Source organism: Moschus berezovskii, chromosome 12 (assembly GCF_049115385.1).
Source record: "Moschus berezovskii isolate FMDL1 chromosome 12, NW_MosBer_1.0, whole genome shotgun sequence".
Taxonomy (NCBI): domain Eukaryota; kingdom Metazoa; phylum Chordata; class Mammalia; order Artiodactyla; family Moschidae; genus Moschus; species Moschus berezovskii.
Window position 1 is genome coordinate 33,694,106 of NC_142471.1, and position 18,419 is coordinate 33,712,524.

An 18,419-nucleotide genomic window follows, 5' to 3' on the forward strand; every position below is an offset into this window, starting at 1 on the left:
CCAAAATCAGAGAAAATCATCCCACTAGGTAAGCCCGGAGTGGGGTGGTTTAGTCTCTAAGTTGTGTCTGACTCATGTGTCCCAATGAACTATAGCCCACCAGGCTCCTCTATCCATGGGATTTCCCAGGCAAGAATACTGGAGTGGGTAGCCATTCCCTGCTCCAGGAGATCTTCCCAACCTAAGGACTGAAGTGGAAATAAGAGGTTATTTCAGCCTGTGTGTGGAGTAATGGGGTCTGTAGAGGTTTTGAGTCATCAGACTTCGAACCAGAATCACCTGACTTACTTGCAAAACAAATGACGATTTGGGAGGCTTATCCCAGATATAAAATCTGGAGATGGAGTCTAGAAATCTCTCTGTTTAATAAGCTCCCCAGGAGATTCTTAATTAGCTAGCCTTCAGCTAGCAGCTCCTCCAAGCTGTTCTCAATTGTATAAGGCCCCAGCATTGGAGGGCTGGCTCTGTAATTTGTCTGCTAGGTGTCTTTGGAAGGGAACACCAACATCTGAGTCTCAGTGTCCTCCTTTATAACCCAGGGATGGTGATATTCACAGAAAGGTCACAGGATTGTGGTGAAGATCCATTGAGAAAATGTAAATGATATTTATATTTAGAAATGATATTTCATTTTGTCTAAATTATTGTTTTTGGAGCAAAGCTATGACTTCTGGTGATGCACACGTGGAGGCCAATGGCTCATGAAAGTCTCACCTGAGCAGGAGAAAGCATCACTCTGCTTGAAATGCTTAAAAGAGTTAACCTTGGGGGCCTCCTGCCTTTGCTCCCTTCTTTCTACATCCTGTTCTCTTGAGGAATGACCTCAAATTTCACCTATTAATCCTGCCTCTTTATCTTTTCACTGAATGACTCTCCCAGCTTCTGAGAAAACTCCAAGCTTTCCAGTGTGGTGATCCTACCCTGCAAGGGGGCACTCTGCCAGCCCAGGGGAAGAGCAAATTTATTTCTTTTCATGCTTCAAGACGTTATTGGCTGCATATTGTTTTAATGCTGTGCATAATTACAGAAACGGCTCTGAAAATCTGTATATTTTATCTGTGTTTTATTATACCCAGAATAGTCCCCAATTCTTTTTCTTTTACATGAACCAGCTGAAAATATATTTTGGCGTCCTTTATGTCATCTTGAAATTGAATAGCCAATTCTTACTGTAATGAAAATACTTATGCGCCAGCCCAGTGATATACAGCCCCACACTCTAATTACAGCTGTGCTTTAATTAACCTGAATTGAAGAGTCTTATCATTAAACTGCTGGTAACTTTGAGTTATGGCTTTTCTTTAATTTAAAGTAGAAAACACAGATAATTAAGCCTCCAGATAATCAAATGCTTGAGGAGAGCTTCAATGTTTTGGGATGTTCCTAAATCTCATTAAATGTCCTTACTTTATTGATTATTTCTACCTCTGCTGTATCATTGTGTTAAAGGAATAATAGCAGTAAGTTGAGCATATTCTCACTCACAAGTTTTTCATCTTTTTTTTTTTTGTATTCTAGAAGCTATACCAAACAAATACTAAATTGTCTGACAACAAGGTATGTCTGAAGGATTTTCTCCTTCTCAGAACATGTTGTCAACATGAAAATCAATCAAGGGGGATATTTACAGACTAGTGTCCAGTTCTTGAGCCGGCTCCAGTGGGCAGAGAAGTTTCACACACCCACTATGTCAGAGTGGGCTAGCTCACCCATAGAGGAGGCCAGGCACCAATGTAAATGCAAATTTGGCCAGTTTAAGACATCAGGGAGGGGACGGTCCTTCACTAAACACCCCCTTACAGTGAACCGGAGCTACTTAGGCCTCAGTAGAAATGCAGGTCCCATGTTGGTTTACCAAATTTTCAAAAGAGGTTGTTAATCTAGTTTTCATGTGAAAAACCATTTCTTTGAAACACTGGCGACTAAGTTTTAAGAAAGTAAACACTGTGTTGGACAAATACGTGAGTCAAACTGACCCCAGAGATACCCCAGCTGGAACTTCCAGACACAGCACTCCTAACCCTCCAGGTCAACACTGTTAAAATGAACTGCCTCAGTTCCCAGAAGCAAAAATGAGAAGCAGTTGAAAAGCAGGGGGCCGTGGAGGGGGGGCGGCATTGGGGGACACAGATGAATGGACTTTCAAGGGAGCATTCAGGTTGACACCAGTCAAGTCAGGGAGGCTCAAGAGCCAAAGAAGGGGGCTTCGCATGGTCCTCCGTCATGTCCCCAGTGCCACAGGGGACTCCAGGCCCTGGCAGGTCTGCTGTGTGCTCAGACCACCCCTACATTAGACATAGGAGGCTTCAACTGCCTTTTTATAGAACCAGTTTCTAATACAAGTCCTGAATCCTCCTGGGCTTTCTATCCTAGCAGTCCATGTTCCAAGGTAGAGAAAATCCCCTGGGACCGCCTCAGGGCTCCAGGACCCACCCAGTGCCTCTGAATGGTTAACTCCTTTCTACAGCGGAATGAGAAATAGCTCTCAAAGAAAGGAACACATGGGAGTTACAATAGGGCATCCATTTTCAGAAAATAACTCCTTCGGAATCAATTACCTATTCGCTTTTCCAGTCCATTTAGCATTTAAACTTCCGCATTGAGACAGGGTGAGAAATCTCAGTAAACAGTCAAACGATTTTGGATTGCTCAGGGTCTGGGCCCGGGGACAGGCAGGGTGCACCTGCTGTGCTCACTGATGGAAGTCAGTGACAGGTAAACACCAAGCTACCGGGTGCTCTGGCCCCTGTCTGCTGTTCATAGAACAGAAAACTGTGAGGAGCCCAAGAGCCCCCAGGACTGTCCTCCTCAGGTCACCCTTTCCATAAGGATGGTTTGGTTTGCAGGCATGCAGACAGCACAAAGGAATATCTCTTCTTCCTCAGCGCAATGAGTTCCCAGATTTTCCTGCTTCGTCACAGTTTTTATCAGTGAGACTTGAGTTTACCAAAGTCTTTGCTACAGTGTCAAAGGATGGGGCTTTGTTTGACTTCTGTTTCTCAAGTATCTGTTTGACTTCTGTCCAACATGTAAGCTTCTAGGTGGGGAATCTGAGCCATTGTCCTGGTGAAAGCTTCTTGAGGTCTGGGACACCTGGAGCTCCTGACATCATAGCCCTTAAATGATCACCTGTTCTACCTTAAAGGGTCATGCAGGCTCGGGCTACCCCTTGCTCAAATCAATCCTGCTGAGCCAGTAGAAGGAGACACTAAGGCTTGTTATTGTTATAATGTGGCAGATGTCCGTCTTGGGGCTAAATTGCTCAGGACTATTAAAAGCCTCTTTGCATACATTTGGCTCCACATACCCTCAGCAAATACTGAAAGCACTTTGTACAGCAGCTTTTCTAATGTCTTTATGATCTGACTTGATTGAAAGAAATTCAAATTTCTTTCATCAAGGAGCTAGCGCGACTTGGTCTTGCCCTGGTAAAATCAAAGGCACGGGTTTGTGCCACCCTTCATACAAGTGTCTATATCACACGGGCAAAATTCAAGATATGCAGGAAAAACTGCAGCTCATAATTTAGTGCATATGAAGGATCCAAGCCTAAGATTCTCAGAACTGGGGGGAAAGGAAAGTCAGCATAAACCCCCAAAGCAGGGACCATATAAAGACCAACTTTCCCCTTCATCGCAGAAGGCAGAGCATAGGACACGGGTAACTGTCAATGGCTGCACTGTGCTGGCTACAGGTGAGATGTTTTTCCTGCAAGGGACACACTGAATGTTTGTGAAAGCCAAAGAGTATATGGTTAACGGTCACTTACTCACAAACAGTAGGGAAGGACAGACCCACAAAGGCACTGGAGAGATATTCTGTGTACATTTCATTTGAGACTCCTTCCAAGTAGTATTTCTGCCACGTGTCTTCCTCGATCTAAGGGAAAAGAACATAGGAGAAGGGTTTAAGATAGGACAGAAGACTGTACAAAGGAAACCAGGTTATCCCATCTGGCAAACAAATGAATGCACTGGTTGGGCAATGGTGACTCACTTCAACAACCAGGAACACAACCACATGGCCATGTGACGCTTTCCATGACCCTAAACTCATTGACTAGCTATCCACTCCAGAGCACCACATCCTCCAGTATGAGTTCTAAGAATGTGGAGGCATGGGCACTCACCACAATTGATACAATTTTTTGAGAGCAATTTTTCATTGTTCTTAAAAGTGCATACTCTTTTTTGTTGTTGTTTAGTCACTAAGTCATGTCCAACTCTTGCGACCTCATGAACTGCAGCACGCCAAGCTTCCCTGTCTTTCACTTTCTCCTGAGTTTGCTCAAACTCAGGTCCATTGAGTTGGCAGTGCCATCCAACCATTTTATCCTCTGTTGCCCCTTCTCCTCGTGCCCTCAATCTTTCCCAGCATCAGGGTCTTTTCCAGTGAGTCAACTCTTCACATTAGGTGGCCAACGTACTGAAGCTTCAGCATTAGCCCTTCCAGTGAATATTCAGGGTTGACTTCCTTTAAGACTAACCGGTGTGATCTCCTTGCAGTCCAAGGGACTCTCAAGAATCTTCTGCAGCACCACAATTCAAAAGCATCAGTTCTTTGGCACTCGACCTTCTTTATGGTCCAACTCTCACATCCATAATGACTACTGGAAAAACCATAGCTTTGACTATATGGAACTTTGTTGGCAAAGTGATGTCTCTGCTTTTTAATATGCTGTCTAGGTTGGTCATAGCTTTCCTTCCAAGGAGTAAGCATCTTTTAATTTCATGGCTGCAGTCACCATCTGCAATGATTTTGGAGCGCAATACTCTTTTTGCACAATTCCAATTTCAGTATTCATAGCAAAAAAAAAGTATATAAGTATACACAAACATATGTACAAGAATATCCTTCTATTTGTGAAAAATTAGAACCCACAAATGGTAGGTTTATACCATTGGAAACAGGAAAGCAATTAAAAATTATGATGAAAATTTCTTCATAGAGAAAATTACATTAAAAGACACATTACTAAATAGCATATATAGTCTGATTATATTTTTTAAATATCCCACAATTAACTAAATGTTTGTAAAGCCATAGAAAAATACAGAAAGCTTTATACCAAAACAGTAACAGCTGTTATCTTTGAGACATAGAATGACTATGAATAGTCTGAAGGCTTTTGAAATAAGCATTATGTATAACACAAAACAATGTATCTATTTTTACTTTGGGGAAAAAGTAAAATTTTCCAACCCTAACTTGAATATCACTAAAAGTTAAATGTAGTTTCAGAAAGGTCTCAATCCCAACTTCATTTAAATGTCTTTTTTCCATAATTAATCAAGTCCAACTGGTTTTCCCAAAAGCCCTCTTCAAGCTAGGCATTTCTGGAAGGGATTTACCATGGAGTCAACCATTTAAAACTATGTAAAGTGAATAGCAACAGGAACACTGAGCCCTCTGGGAGCTTGGGGATGTCATGGATTCCCAAGCCAGGAAAATAAGCAGTCTGTGTGGTTCTTGGGTATCTGCAAGCTGCCACCTCCTAAATTCACTTCCATTGGAGGTTAGATTAGGGGGAGGAAGAAAGAGAGCTTCCCAGCCAATCAGGGAAGTGACTCTTAATAATGTCCTGTGCTGGTAATGAATGAAATGTATCTTGCTTATGGCTCAATAATCAGTTAACTGGGGGAGATATAAGAGACTTGGAAACAGTAGGAAATACACACATACTATCTACTTGGTGACACTCTGAAATACAAAAGCTAGGAATAATTTAGAAATAAATTGACTGCTCCCTGCTTCTCTGCTATTTGTCTGCTTTGTGCTAGGGCTGGGTGATTAAATCATGTGGGTTAACCCCATTAGTTTGAGCTGCTTCTAACCTACTCCCACACATTAGACATGTACTATGCAGTATTGCTGGGTATGGTTATTCATCTACACATTAGTCTTCCCCAAAGTGGGGTCTTTTAAAAAAGAAAACAAAGACAGGACTCAACCTTTTCTATTGTTAAGTTTTAAGATTTACTTAAAATTAACTGCTATGTTTGTTTTATGCTATGTTTTATTTTGCTAAGCACAAACCTTTTTCTCTCCCATTCACAAGACTTCAATTTATTTTTTCAAAAACATATTCTTGACTTAATAAGCAAAGGTCATCAATGCTAACTAATCTGAAGAAAGCTTAGTCTGCATTAGTAAATAGTTTGAAATATATAATATTTGGGACACTATATTATCATAATTTTTATTGGTAAATAGGATACTACCTGATGGATTGCCAGTTATAAATCCTTATAACTGAGTTTCATGGGCAAAGAGTTTCCTTGAAGTAGAATTCAGCTTATTCTTTTAGCAGGGGCATTCCTTTTATAATATATTGCTTATGATGCTGATTAAAATATTCTACTTGAGTTTTAAAAATAATGAAAATATGAAACTTTATCTTAATTATTATTAATTATTGACACTACTTCTAAATTAATACAGTTTTAATTTGGCTCTTTTGGTTATGATCACTATTTTCATGCTCCTGGGTGTTCATTGGAAGGACTGATGCTAAAGCTGAAACTCCAATACTTTGGCCACCTCATGTGACGAGTTGACTCACTGGAAAAGACTCTGATGCTGTGAGGGATTGGCGGCAGGAGGAGAAGGGGAAGACAGAGAATGAGATGGCTGGTTGGCATCACCGACTCGATGGACATGAGTTTGAGTGAACTCCGGGAGTTGGTGATGGACAGGGAGGACTGGCGTGCTGTGATTCATGGGGTTGCAGAGTCGGACATGACTGAGTGACTGAACTGAACTGAACTGAACCGATGGCCTAATGGAACTACCCTTGAGACCAAATTTTATTGTAGGTTCATCATTAAACTTCTTAAATTTAAGTAGAAACAAATTCTTTGTAGAGTATCACTATTACTGTTTTTTTGAACTTAGCATACATTTTTTTCATTGATTCATCCTTTCAGCAAATATTTATTGAGCATATTCTGTGTCTTAAGAGTCCTTCCAGTTACTGATTGAATTTTATTTAAACTGGCATACTTTTCTATTTTCTATGTTGTGCTAGAAAAAGCACAACATATACCTAGAATCTGCCTGCAGTGCAGGAAACACAGGAGGACTTGTGTTCAATCCCTGGGTCAGGAATATTCCCTGGAGGAGGGCATGGCAACCCACTCCAGAAGGGGCGACAGAGGAAGAGATGGTTGGATGGCATCACCAACTCTATGGACATGAGTTTGAGTAAGCTCTGGGAGTTGGTGATGGACAGGGAAGCCTGGTGTGCTGCAGTCCATGGGGTCACAAACAGTTGGACACGACTGAGTGACTGAACTGACAGACATATGCAGATTCTCAGATGGTATCTACAGTGTAAGATGGAGCAGCATTGAATGGATAGTCTAAAAGATGAGAAATTTAAAGTCATTGTCATAACCCTTTCAGATTTCTGTATCTTTAACCCAGTCTCCTATTGATAACAAGTTTTTCAGGTTCAAATAAATGTTCCCACAAAAAGAAAATCCCACTGAAAATGACTTAAATGGTAAAATGGTAAATTTATGGTGTATGTATTTTACCACAATTAATTTACAAGATGATACTATAAGAAGAATCAGTAATTATAATAAACACTTACACCATTTAACCCTTAAGGGCAAGAATGACAAGTTGTGACAGAACAATGACAGGAACAGGCCAATCACATCAGGAGAGGCAGGGAGCCAGCACCCAGCCTTATGACACTGTAACATGTCACCAACTGAGACAACAGAACATCAATCTTCATCCTGAGGCAAGGGCTTCAATTACCCCGTCTTATCAAAGTTTACTTTTATAAGTCTCAAGCATGGCACCTTTCACTTATTTTGAAAAGAGCCAAAGCAACAGTGCACATTCCTTTTACTTTTGTCAGCAGTAATAAGATACATTATTAGAAAAGTAAAAATTAGTGTGAAATACATTGAGTTTAAAAACGTGGCACTGTTCAACGACAGTGGACAAAGAGATCTAGAGAGAGTACAGTGAATTATTGTCATTATGAGTCCCTTTAACAGATGATAAAACAGAGGCACAGAGAAGTAACCCACCAAAGGTCACAAAGCCAATGAGTGGTATAAACAGGATTCAGAGTTCATGCTATTAACCACCCCCCAAATTATCTCCTGTTAGAGACTGAAGAGGTAAATGTATAAGGAAGCAATGGTACTAGGATTTTGGTGGACTTAGAGGGTTTGCTAAATATAAAAGGTTTGCTAAATATTACCTAAGAGGAAAATACCAGAACAGAAGCTCCTCAGGCACTCAATATCTTAAACCCTGGAGCCCCTGACTTTGTAACAAGTCAGTGAGAAGTAATATTGATTTTAAGTTGAGCTGAAAGGAGAGTTCAGGCCTCCTCTCAGAGCACAACGACATAATTTCTATTCTATAAAATGGAACCATCCCAGCCTACAACTTCTTTCCTGAAATAGTACATGCTGTTCTCCACATTTGTGTTGTCAACATATTTTTAACTGTAATGTGAATACATACTTTCCAGCAGAGAAATGGAGGAATGGGAGCAAAATGACTTAGGTAAAGGTGCCAAAATTAATTTGCCAGCCATTCAGCAATCAGTCAAAGGCGAAGCATTTCCTGAGGCAGCAATTTCTCCTTTGGCTGTCACATCAAACTCCTGCTGCTTTAGAAGAGCACCTAGCAAAGATGAGCAGGTGATGTGCTCTGGGTCCTTATTCATCAAATACTCACAGATCTTCAGTGAAAAAAGAGAACCGAGCTGTGGGGCTCGCTCGTCCACACTTCTCATGGTCTTATTTATCTGCCCTTCATTATCTAATTTTTCAACCAGTCTAGTTCAATCCCTTAAGTAAATGGTTGTACACCAATCCGTGGGCTGACGGTTCCATCATCAAAGGTACCATCCAACTGGAAACATCAGCCGTGGCTCTGGGGAAGTAACAGCTTCTTGATCCCAGATTCTGCATGTGTTACTAATGGTGGGTCAGTAATGACACCTTTTATATTTTATGCTTTCTCTGATTAGAGTGAAACTGTGTTTCTCTAATGCTAACAACCCCGTGAATGTGAAAAATCAACCTTCCCAGCTGGGGCATGTTATGATCACCGTGATTTCTGTTTCCAGTGAAGAGTCTGAATAACCATGTTGATTACAGCTAAATAATTTTGCAAAAGTCTGTCCCTACCTCCAGAGTCATGTAAATGATTCCAAAGACTATCATACCTCAATCCTTATTTAATTGAAAACAAGTACATTGTTTTAATCCAAATATATGTTATGCTGTGCACATCAAAAATAATGAACTAAGAGGAAATTATAAAAACCAATGACCATTATGTTAATAGCTGCAATAAGAAGAGGTGAGCCATAACAAACACAGCAGCATCACCTAAAATTGAGAATAGAAAGCTATTGTAATAGCAGGTATTTATTACATTTATGATTTTTTAAAAACCTATCCAAATTCTCAATATTCTTCCTTTAAAGGGTGCATAGCTTTCAATCATAAGTCTTTAATTAGAATTAATTAACTGCATCTGAATATTTGTGCATATAAATAATACTTCATCTCTGTCCTTTGTAATGTGATAGTCTAAAACACAGGGCTGAGATAGGAACTGGCCAATGTATCTTTAATCCCACAAAATAGATTTATTCCCTCAAAAAAGAGGGAACCCACACAAAATGTGTCAAGCTCTTAATTACAATTTAAAAAAATGGGATCAGCATTGGTGGGCTCTAGGCTGGTCACTAAAATGAGTGGGGTCCTTTGTCCACATCCCTCAACAGCATGCTCTGCCACTGGGAAAAAATTAGATTCAGTGATGCATCTAATCATTTCTTGCTGGAAAGAAGAATGTTAAGGATAAGTGAATGGTAAGAAGACTATCACTGACACAATTCCTGGATTATCTCTCTCTTCCTTTATTTCTCTCTATGTTCCATTGTTAACAAATTCGCCCAGTTTTTACTAGTTGGCATGCAACTCTTACTCCCTCTCTTCCTAGCCTCCACACTGTTCTATATAATTGAAAATCCTAAAATTGACTCATAGAATTAAAAACAAAATGTTTGAGTCTTGCTAGTCCTCATGGGTGCCAGAACAGAGAATGCCTCCCTGCACAGCTTTCTAAGGGTGGAAGAAACAGGTGATACAGTTGAAATGACAGGAAAGAAGCAGAAGAGATGGGATACCAATAGTGATTTGCACCTTTTCAGAATATATCTCTCCTCTGTGCCAAATTGCATATCAACGCTGTACTTCTTGGATGTACACTCAGGCCGGCTGCCCTTCCTAGAGCAGCATTGGATTTCAGGGACCCCATAATGATCTGGCATTCCACCATTATGGCCTATTTCAGATTGCATTTTCCAGAATGAGAGGATAGGACCAAAGGATCTCAGATTGTCCAAAGGCTTCAGGACAATGTCAATTAAAATACATTATTTGGGATTTGATGGAATGCCAGATAATTGGTTGCTTCAGCATTGAACGAATAAATAAACAACTCCAAAGATAAATTTTGGGGTGGACTTGAGCCAAATATCTTATTCCCAGACTAGTGGGCTGCAGACTATCAAGTGAGATTTCTTCCATCAGGCATTATGAAAAAAAAAAAAAATCAGTCCACACAAAGTGTGCAGAGAGAGGCTAACAGACCACAGAATACAGATCATTTCCCACCTCTACCCACCTCCCATGTTACTCCAGTTCAGATTATTTCTGAAAACACAGAAACAAAGAATGCCAGAGGAACTGCAGTTAAAGGAAGGGGTAGCAGAAAGAGTAGAATTACTACTTATAATTTCAGAAAATATCACCTATGTGGCAGGAAACTGGTAATTTTTTCAATATGTAGGTTTGTCTACCCTTTCCTTCTTTTCCTCTTCAATGCAGAAAAGGTATTTATACTTAAGTGATGTCAGACCTTTTTAAAGATGCGTCTATTCACTATCTGTCCAAATAGAACTTGGTTTTGCAATCTTCACAATAGTTAAGAACATTCTCATTTGTACTTCAAATAATAAGGCTCTTAAAATACTACTAAAAATAATTCTCATCTGGGTAGCGCAAGCAACAAATGAGTGTTCTCAAGCAGACACCTGCTGAGCAATCCTCAGGAGAGTAATCCAGCCCCTGGCAGGCAGGGTTTTCCAGAACTGCCTCTCAACCCATTTGGGGTAAGAGACTGGATTTTGTTTATATTTCTAATATTCATTGTTTGGCAGACTCAAACTTCTGCAAAAATCTAACAGAAATGAATTTCTAAAAAAAAAAAAAAGAAGAAGAATAGACAAGAGATGCAAAGTACAAGTCCAAAACTTTTATCGTTAGATTCAACCAATATAAAATGAATTTATCAAAGATTTAGGAACTTAGAAGTTCCTAAGTACTTCCTCTCATTTCCTGTACCTGATTCTTCCTAGAGGCAAACAGTTCACAGCACCCATCCACAGACTGCATTTGCAGTTACACTGGTCCCACTTTATCTTACAAACCTTACTTCTCACAATTTTCCCCAAATTCCAGTAAAGCAGGATTATTCCCAACCAAGATTTCCCAAAGTAAACTCAACAGAACTTGATAACAAGTGTTGCCCTGAACACAAGAGAGTGAACAGGGAATCCTGTTAGTCCCCATTAAAATGTAGGTTTTTTTAAAGGCAGAAAAATTCATCTAAGTCTGTAGTGCCTGGAACAGTGAATGGAACACAGCAGTAACTCAATATTTGTTGAATGGATGATGAAATACATTTGGGAAGCAGTGGATTTCACAAAGCCAAACTGGGACTTTTCTTAGTGCAATGCAGAGTATTTCACATGTTACTATGAGTTTTAAATCTTCATAGCAGGAAACATGATAGTTATGGAATCCTTTATTTCAAGGAGGAGCTGGTGGAGACAGGGATGCTATTCTTAACATTCCCTCTCACTGATCTCCCCACCACTTCATTTCCCTGATTCTACTGTCAGAATCCATCTCTTACTGTGAAATTCCCATCATATGCCATCTCATCTGTGTGGTCTTCACTGGGTTCCCCAATTTGATGTGCTCTGTCCTGCCTTAATAGGAACACAATCATGCCCACCTCTGGGGAGCTTGGGAGGGCTAAATAAGTTGACGTATAAAGAACGCTTAGAACACTCCCTGGCTTGCAGGAAGCACTCAGTACATATTAGTTATAGTTAGCTAATCATCAAAGCATCTGAGACTTCTAATGACTGGCAAGAATTATAATAAAGTGGAATTTGAAACACAAGCTCCTCGCTAATGTATTCAACTTTGTATCTTCTAGAACAAGCAGCATACTACCCTATCAGGTGCTTATAAGAAGTGCTTAATTAATATTTGTTGAATTGAACTGAGCAAGACAAAACTGGAGAAAGAGAGACAAGTCTAATTTTTCTAGGCATCCAATCACAAGTCAGTACTGATAATTTCATAACATTTAGTGTTAACCATAAAAGAAACCAATTTGTGCCTCTGAATGCTGAAAAATTCTACATCTTGGTATCTCACTGGGAATGTGTATAATTGGGTGATTTTTAAACTTCCCAGAACTTACTGAGCAATACATTTTTGGGAAATTTTGTCATCACAGAACATCTTGGGCTACTTAGTAAGTGGTTTATGATTTTCTAAATTTTAGATCCAATACCTTAGAGATTTGAATATGAAAGGAGGGACTCTCAGGAACTGGTGTATTTGCCACCAATCTAATAGAAGTTCTTCTTCCTTCTAGCTACAGTCCCACCACCCTGCCTACAAAAAGGAGCCCCCATTGCTCTGTCCATGACTATGCTCTCTTTCCCATGTGACCCAGCCCTCAGTCTTCTTATTTCACTCTCTGAATTTCAATGTAGGATCAAACAACAATTCAGCAGGAAATAAGAGTCCAGCAAAGGCTGTACTTGGCAATTCCATTGCTCCTAAAACAGGTCAAAAACAACTGTTGGCTATTAATTAACTAATTAATTAAGAACTGGGAGAAAAGAAAGGAGTTAGAGAAGCACTTGAATCAGCACAGGAATCATAAGGTTGGTTCTGATGAGACAAATCACTGGAGAATTACCTATACTTTAGAAAATCTTCAATATTTTAGACAGATTGGGGAGAATCTCACTGTACTCACTGATGTTAACACAGGATAATTTCTTACCAGTGGGCACATTTAAGGCTGTTGAGTCCAGTGCTTCCCAGACTCTGATGAAAATGAGTTGTCTGTAGTCCTAGAGTGAGGTCTAAGATCCTGCATTTATAATAAGCTCACAGATAACATCAATACTCCCCAAACATGGATCACACACAGAGTAGCAGAGGTACTCCCAAAGAGAGTGAAGAACAGGGAACAAGTATTCTCCATCATGCCTTTGAGGACCAGGGAATCAATTATGGCCTAGCAGATTTGAGTAAGAGATGAAAATGGATGCTTTCTACAAGTATCACTAAATACTGGAGCCAGTTACAGTGAAAGCTTGTGGATAATTAAACACAAGATGGGTATCCCAGTGTTTTGGTTGTTGTGGTCATTAGTCTAAACAATATTTCAGGAATCCAGATTTATCTACTTAGTCTCTCTCCATTGATCCAGTGACCCCAATGATAGCTTAGTCTCCATTTCAGTGTGGGCTGTGTAAAAAGAGAACAATGACATGGCTATATTTAATTCAATTAAAATGAAACTTTCAGAAAATGGCTCTAATTTGTGTCCCTAATTTTTATCTAACTTTTCCATTTTAGGACAAAGTGTTGAGTGAGAGGATAAAAATGCTTGCCAACTCAGTCCTGTTTTAGTGACAGCAGATTCCGGATACTTATGTCTTCTATCGCTGTACAATACGGCCTAATAAAGTCGGGCCAAAGAGACTAGATTTCATTTCAGAGCAAAGGGTTTCAGCCATAAACTTCGCCTTTCTGGCTGAACAGAGCCATTCAAGCCATGAGCATAAATTCTGCTAGTTTTAGGTATCAGGATGATTGGGAAGCCAAATGGGTTATTTGTGAGCCAGGTATCCAGGGCAGAGGCATCCGCTTTATTGTGTATTCATTGTTATCTAGAAAATCTCTTGCCAGCTAGAGAATATTTTCACAAGAAGTTAAAATGACTTCAGAAATTCCCCTCTGTGGCTTCCTAGAGTGGATTTTGGGCCTCATCAAAAAGACGTTTGGTTCAGAGATTGAAAGTGGACAGCTTATAAAATTGCTTAGGTGTTTAGCTGGGCTTAGCAGTTTCTTTTTAAGAGGAGCCCTGATCCCGAGGGCAGTACAAGGCAGGAAGTAACGAAGCACATGCAGCCTCTAAGTTCAAATCCCATCTCACTGAATGCCCCAGGCCAAATTATATAACCTCCCCAAGCCTTGATCCCCTCACCTGAAAAATAAGAACAACAATAGTACCTACTTCTTAGGAAGACAGATGAAATGAAGTGATCCCTGTAAAGCACTAACGTAGAACCTGACAAATAGCTAATTTTTGCTGAGTCGTTCCTATGCGATGGGTACTCTGGTAGTTTAATCATATTAAAAGATGGCACTTACTGGACGTCTACCCTGTAGATGTTCTATAAATGTTCTAGCATTATAAATAATGAATGTTCGTGATGGTAATGACGTTGGGGATCGTGATGACGCTGATGTTACTGATGATGATGGTGAGGATGCCGGTGATGGTGATTATGAGGACATCTCACAAAAGGAACATAGCTAGTTAGATGCAGGGCCACTGATCCATGGCTTAGCTCTGGTAGAAAAACCTGGAACATCACTGATCATCCAATGATCCTCTGGATTGAGGAGAAAAACTAAGTAGCTTGAGTATATCCCCTAAAGATAGCAGTGTTCCCTGGAGGTCCTCCTTCCTCCTCCCCCTCCCAAGTTCACGCTGAATAGAAAGGATGATAAGAGAGACATTAGGCATTTGGAAGAACTGACTGTCTCCCCAAATGGGAGAAAGGGAATATGTGATCAGAAAGGTCGTATGTAATCTGATATAGAAAGACCCAGTCTGGTCTCCTGAAAGGACCCCTGAGACAAAAAGACCCTGATGGGTTGACTGGATTAGCTACTTCTGGTTTCTGGGGTTGACTTCTGCCCACATCCCTTTAAGTAGAGACTCACTAGATTCTACTCTTGTTAAAGTTCAGTATTCCCAGAAAATTTCCAGGATGATGTCCTCCAGTTGGTATAAGATGAGAAGAAAAAGAAGACTTGTGATAATCCTTTTTGGTCAGGGAGAGGTCTCCCTATCCCTATGCTCATTGATCCCATGAGCAAGATCAAGTCCATCAGTTCAGTTCAATTTCTCAGTTGTGTCCGACTCTTTGTGACCCCATGGACTGCAGCCTGCCAGGCCTCCCGGTCCATCACCAACTGCCACAGTTTACTCAAACTCATGTCCATTGAGTCGGTGATGCCATCCAACCATCTCATCCTCTGTTGTCCCCTTCTCCGCCTGCCTTCAATCTTTCCCAGCATCAGGGTCTTTTCAAATGAGTCAGCTCTTTGCATCAAGTAGCCAAAGTACTGGAGTTTCAGCTTCAACATCAGTCTTTCCAATGAACATTCAGGACTGATTTCCTTTAGGATGGATTGGTTGGATCTCCTTGCAGTCCAAGGGGCTCTCAAGAGTCTTCTCAAACACCACAGTTCAAAAGAATCAATTCTTCGGTGCTCAGCTTTCTTTATAGTCCAACGCTCACATCCATACATGACTACTGGAAAAACCATAGCCTTGACTAGACAGACCTTTGTTGGCAAAGTAATGTCTCTGCTTTTTAATATGCTGTCTATTAGTATATACATATATATATATATATATTATATATCAGTGGAGAAGGCAATGGCACCCTACTCCAGTACTCTTGCCTGGAAAATCCCATGGATGGAGGAGCCTGGTGGGCTGCAGTCCATGGGGTCGCTAAGAGTCAGATACAACTGAGCGACTTCACTTTGACTTTTCACTTACATGCACTGGAGAAGGAAATGGCAGCCCACTCCAGTATTCTTGCCTGGAGAATCCCAGGGACGGGGGAGACTGGTGGGCTGCTGTCTAAGGGGTCGCACAGAGTCGGACACGACTGAAGCGACTTAGAATAGTATATATCAATACTCCAGGCAGGACCCAGGAGGTTGCTACACTCTCAAATTTCTCCATAGGTGACACAGCCCAGCATACAGCTGTTCTTCCAGAAACTGCCACTGCAGGGCTCTGTCCTGGGCAGGGCTGCTCTTGCTAGTTGGAATTTCATTACATATGGAAAAGAACAGTCAGCAAATCTCCATTCACTGAGACACCTGGGAAAAGTCAGATAGGCACACACAGGTTTCACCTGTATATACAGAGAAAAGCTTCTAGCTTTGGGACAGGGGTGGGTTTCTGGAAGAGAATTGAGGTATTTAAAGTACCCAGTGTCACTTAGGCTAATGAATAATGCTGCAATCCTAGAAAATGTATTCAGGCAGAAAATTCTGCTAATTCTGTATCTCACCACAAAGAATCCCAGAGACTTCCCCAATATCAGTCTTTTACAAAGATGTTGGCAACACAAAATCATAAGTAATCTAGGGTAGGCTGCCTTGACACCACCCTAGGGGATAGTTTTAGATGAAGTTCACCCCTCTGTGTTCTCCCATCAGTGGCCCAATCCTAATCCAGTATCAGGTCTCATTGCAAACCCAAACCATACCACCTTAAGAAGGATAAAGAGGGTGAGTGCCATCATATATTGGTAATTTTCCAACAGTCTGCTAGGCTCTTCCACTTCTTACAGTGGGTAGTATGAAGCCCAGAAAGCTTAAGCAAGCAAAGCGAGGTCTTACAACAAATCATGTTCTAAATCAGAAATCCCACTACCCTAGGCCTCTGCCCGCCACACAGCTTCACAATTCCATTCACATTCCGTGAGTGAGGGAGAGCAAGAAGGATGAGGATATGGGGGCACACTGGAATAACAGTGTGTTCCATGGATCTACTTGGACAGGGAGACACCATACAAGATTTGTGGATGATCAAGTCTAATACTTCATCCAAATGCTGAAAGAGGCACCAAATATTCCTCTTTCTCTGGTACTTTCCTCACTAACTTTAAGGAGAAGAAAAATATACCCAACCATTGAAATAAAAGGACTTCTCATCGCCAACAAGAAACCAACAGAAAGTCCTTAAGAAATGATATTTATTTTGTCACAGTCTATGCTATGCTATGCCACCTCAGTTTTGTCTGACTCTTTGCGACCCTTTAGACTGTAGCCCCCCAGGCTCCTCTATCCATGGGATTTCTCCAGGCAAGAAAACTGGAGTGGGTTGCCATGTCCTTTTCCAGGGGATCTTCCTGACCCAGGGATTGAACTCGTGTCTCTTACATTTCCTACATTGGCAAGCAGATTCTTTGCCACTAACACCACTTGGGAAGCCCCACTGTCACAGTCTAGGGGGGAAAAAAAGAACCTAATTAAATCCACTGTCTGAAAAAGAAATGCCACAAATATGGAGGCTAGGCATAAATAGACTTTTCTTGGCAGACTGATCACAGCAAAGAGCTTCTGCACACCAAGGTCAGTGGGCATAGTGATGTATGCTAATTCCTGGTAGGCAGAGATACTCTACCTGCTAACAGGGAAAGGAAAAGGGAGGAAGTGATATCTCTCACTTATATAACATCAGTTAATTCCATTCACTTCCTGGTCTACTTCCAAACTCCTAGTGTATGCAAAGCACAGTGTTGAGGCAGGACCCCCATATTTCTTTGTACCTGAAACTCTAATCAGTGGGCCTCCATCATTCTTGCTACCATGGGATATGTGTGACAGCTAATGATAAAAACTACAAAAATTATACCCAGTTGAAAGGTTTTATTGCATGCCGTTTTTCAAGATGGCAGATGGATGCCTAAAATGATCTCAGCGTCATTTTACAGGTGTCCCAAAGTTTCTCTAAATCAGCCAAATGAGTCTGAAGTGGAAACAGCTACCTCCTATTGTTCTACCAGGGAATGAATAGGATTCCAATGTAATGCAGCCTGCCAGGTTATGTTATTCATAGTCACTGATGAAAAAGGCTGATTACCTCAAACTCACCCCTAAAGACAGTGACTGCTGAATATGCTAAAAGGACATGATGATGATAACGATGACACTGCCTTAGAGACAGTACTCCCCCTGGTCCAGCTATAAAGGACAAACATAGAATATCATTTCTAAAGTGATATCTGGGTTTCTGACTCTGTTTAAAATAGAATAAGGACATTCCATCATGTGTCTTTCATTGAATGCATCTGTTAGATCCGGAAAAAATGCATACAGCTGATACTTGAAGACTCTGAGACATACACAGTAAACAGGTTAGGAGAAACGACCAGAATTGGAAGTACGACTGATGCAAAAGCTGAAACTCCAATACTTTGGCCACCTCATGTGACGAGTTGACTCACTGGAAAAGAC

At 40.8% G+C, this 18,419-nt stretch overlaps 1 protein-coding gene across 15 annotated transcripts in view; it reads right to left on the bottom strand.

The window, feature by feature from the left end:
- KCNMA1 (potassium calcium-activated channel subfamily M alpha 1) overlaps positions 1-18,419 on the bottom strand; it is a 775,740-nt gene that overhangs the window by 170,625 nt on the left and 586,696 nt on the right. For all 15 annotated transcript variants that reach the window (XM_088842052.1, XM_088842055.1, XM_088842056.1 and 12 more), the window contains one exon: positions 3,770-3,879. In XM_088842052.1, coding sequence (XP_088698178.1) covers positions 3,770-3,879 — 110 coding nt within the window. The remainder of the gene's footprint in view (positions 1-3,769; positions 3,880-18,419) is intronic.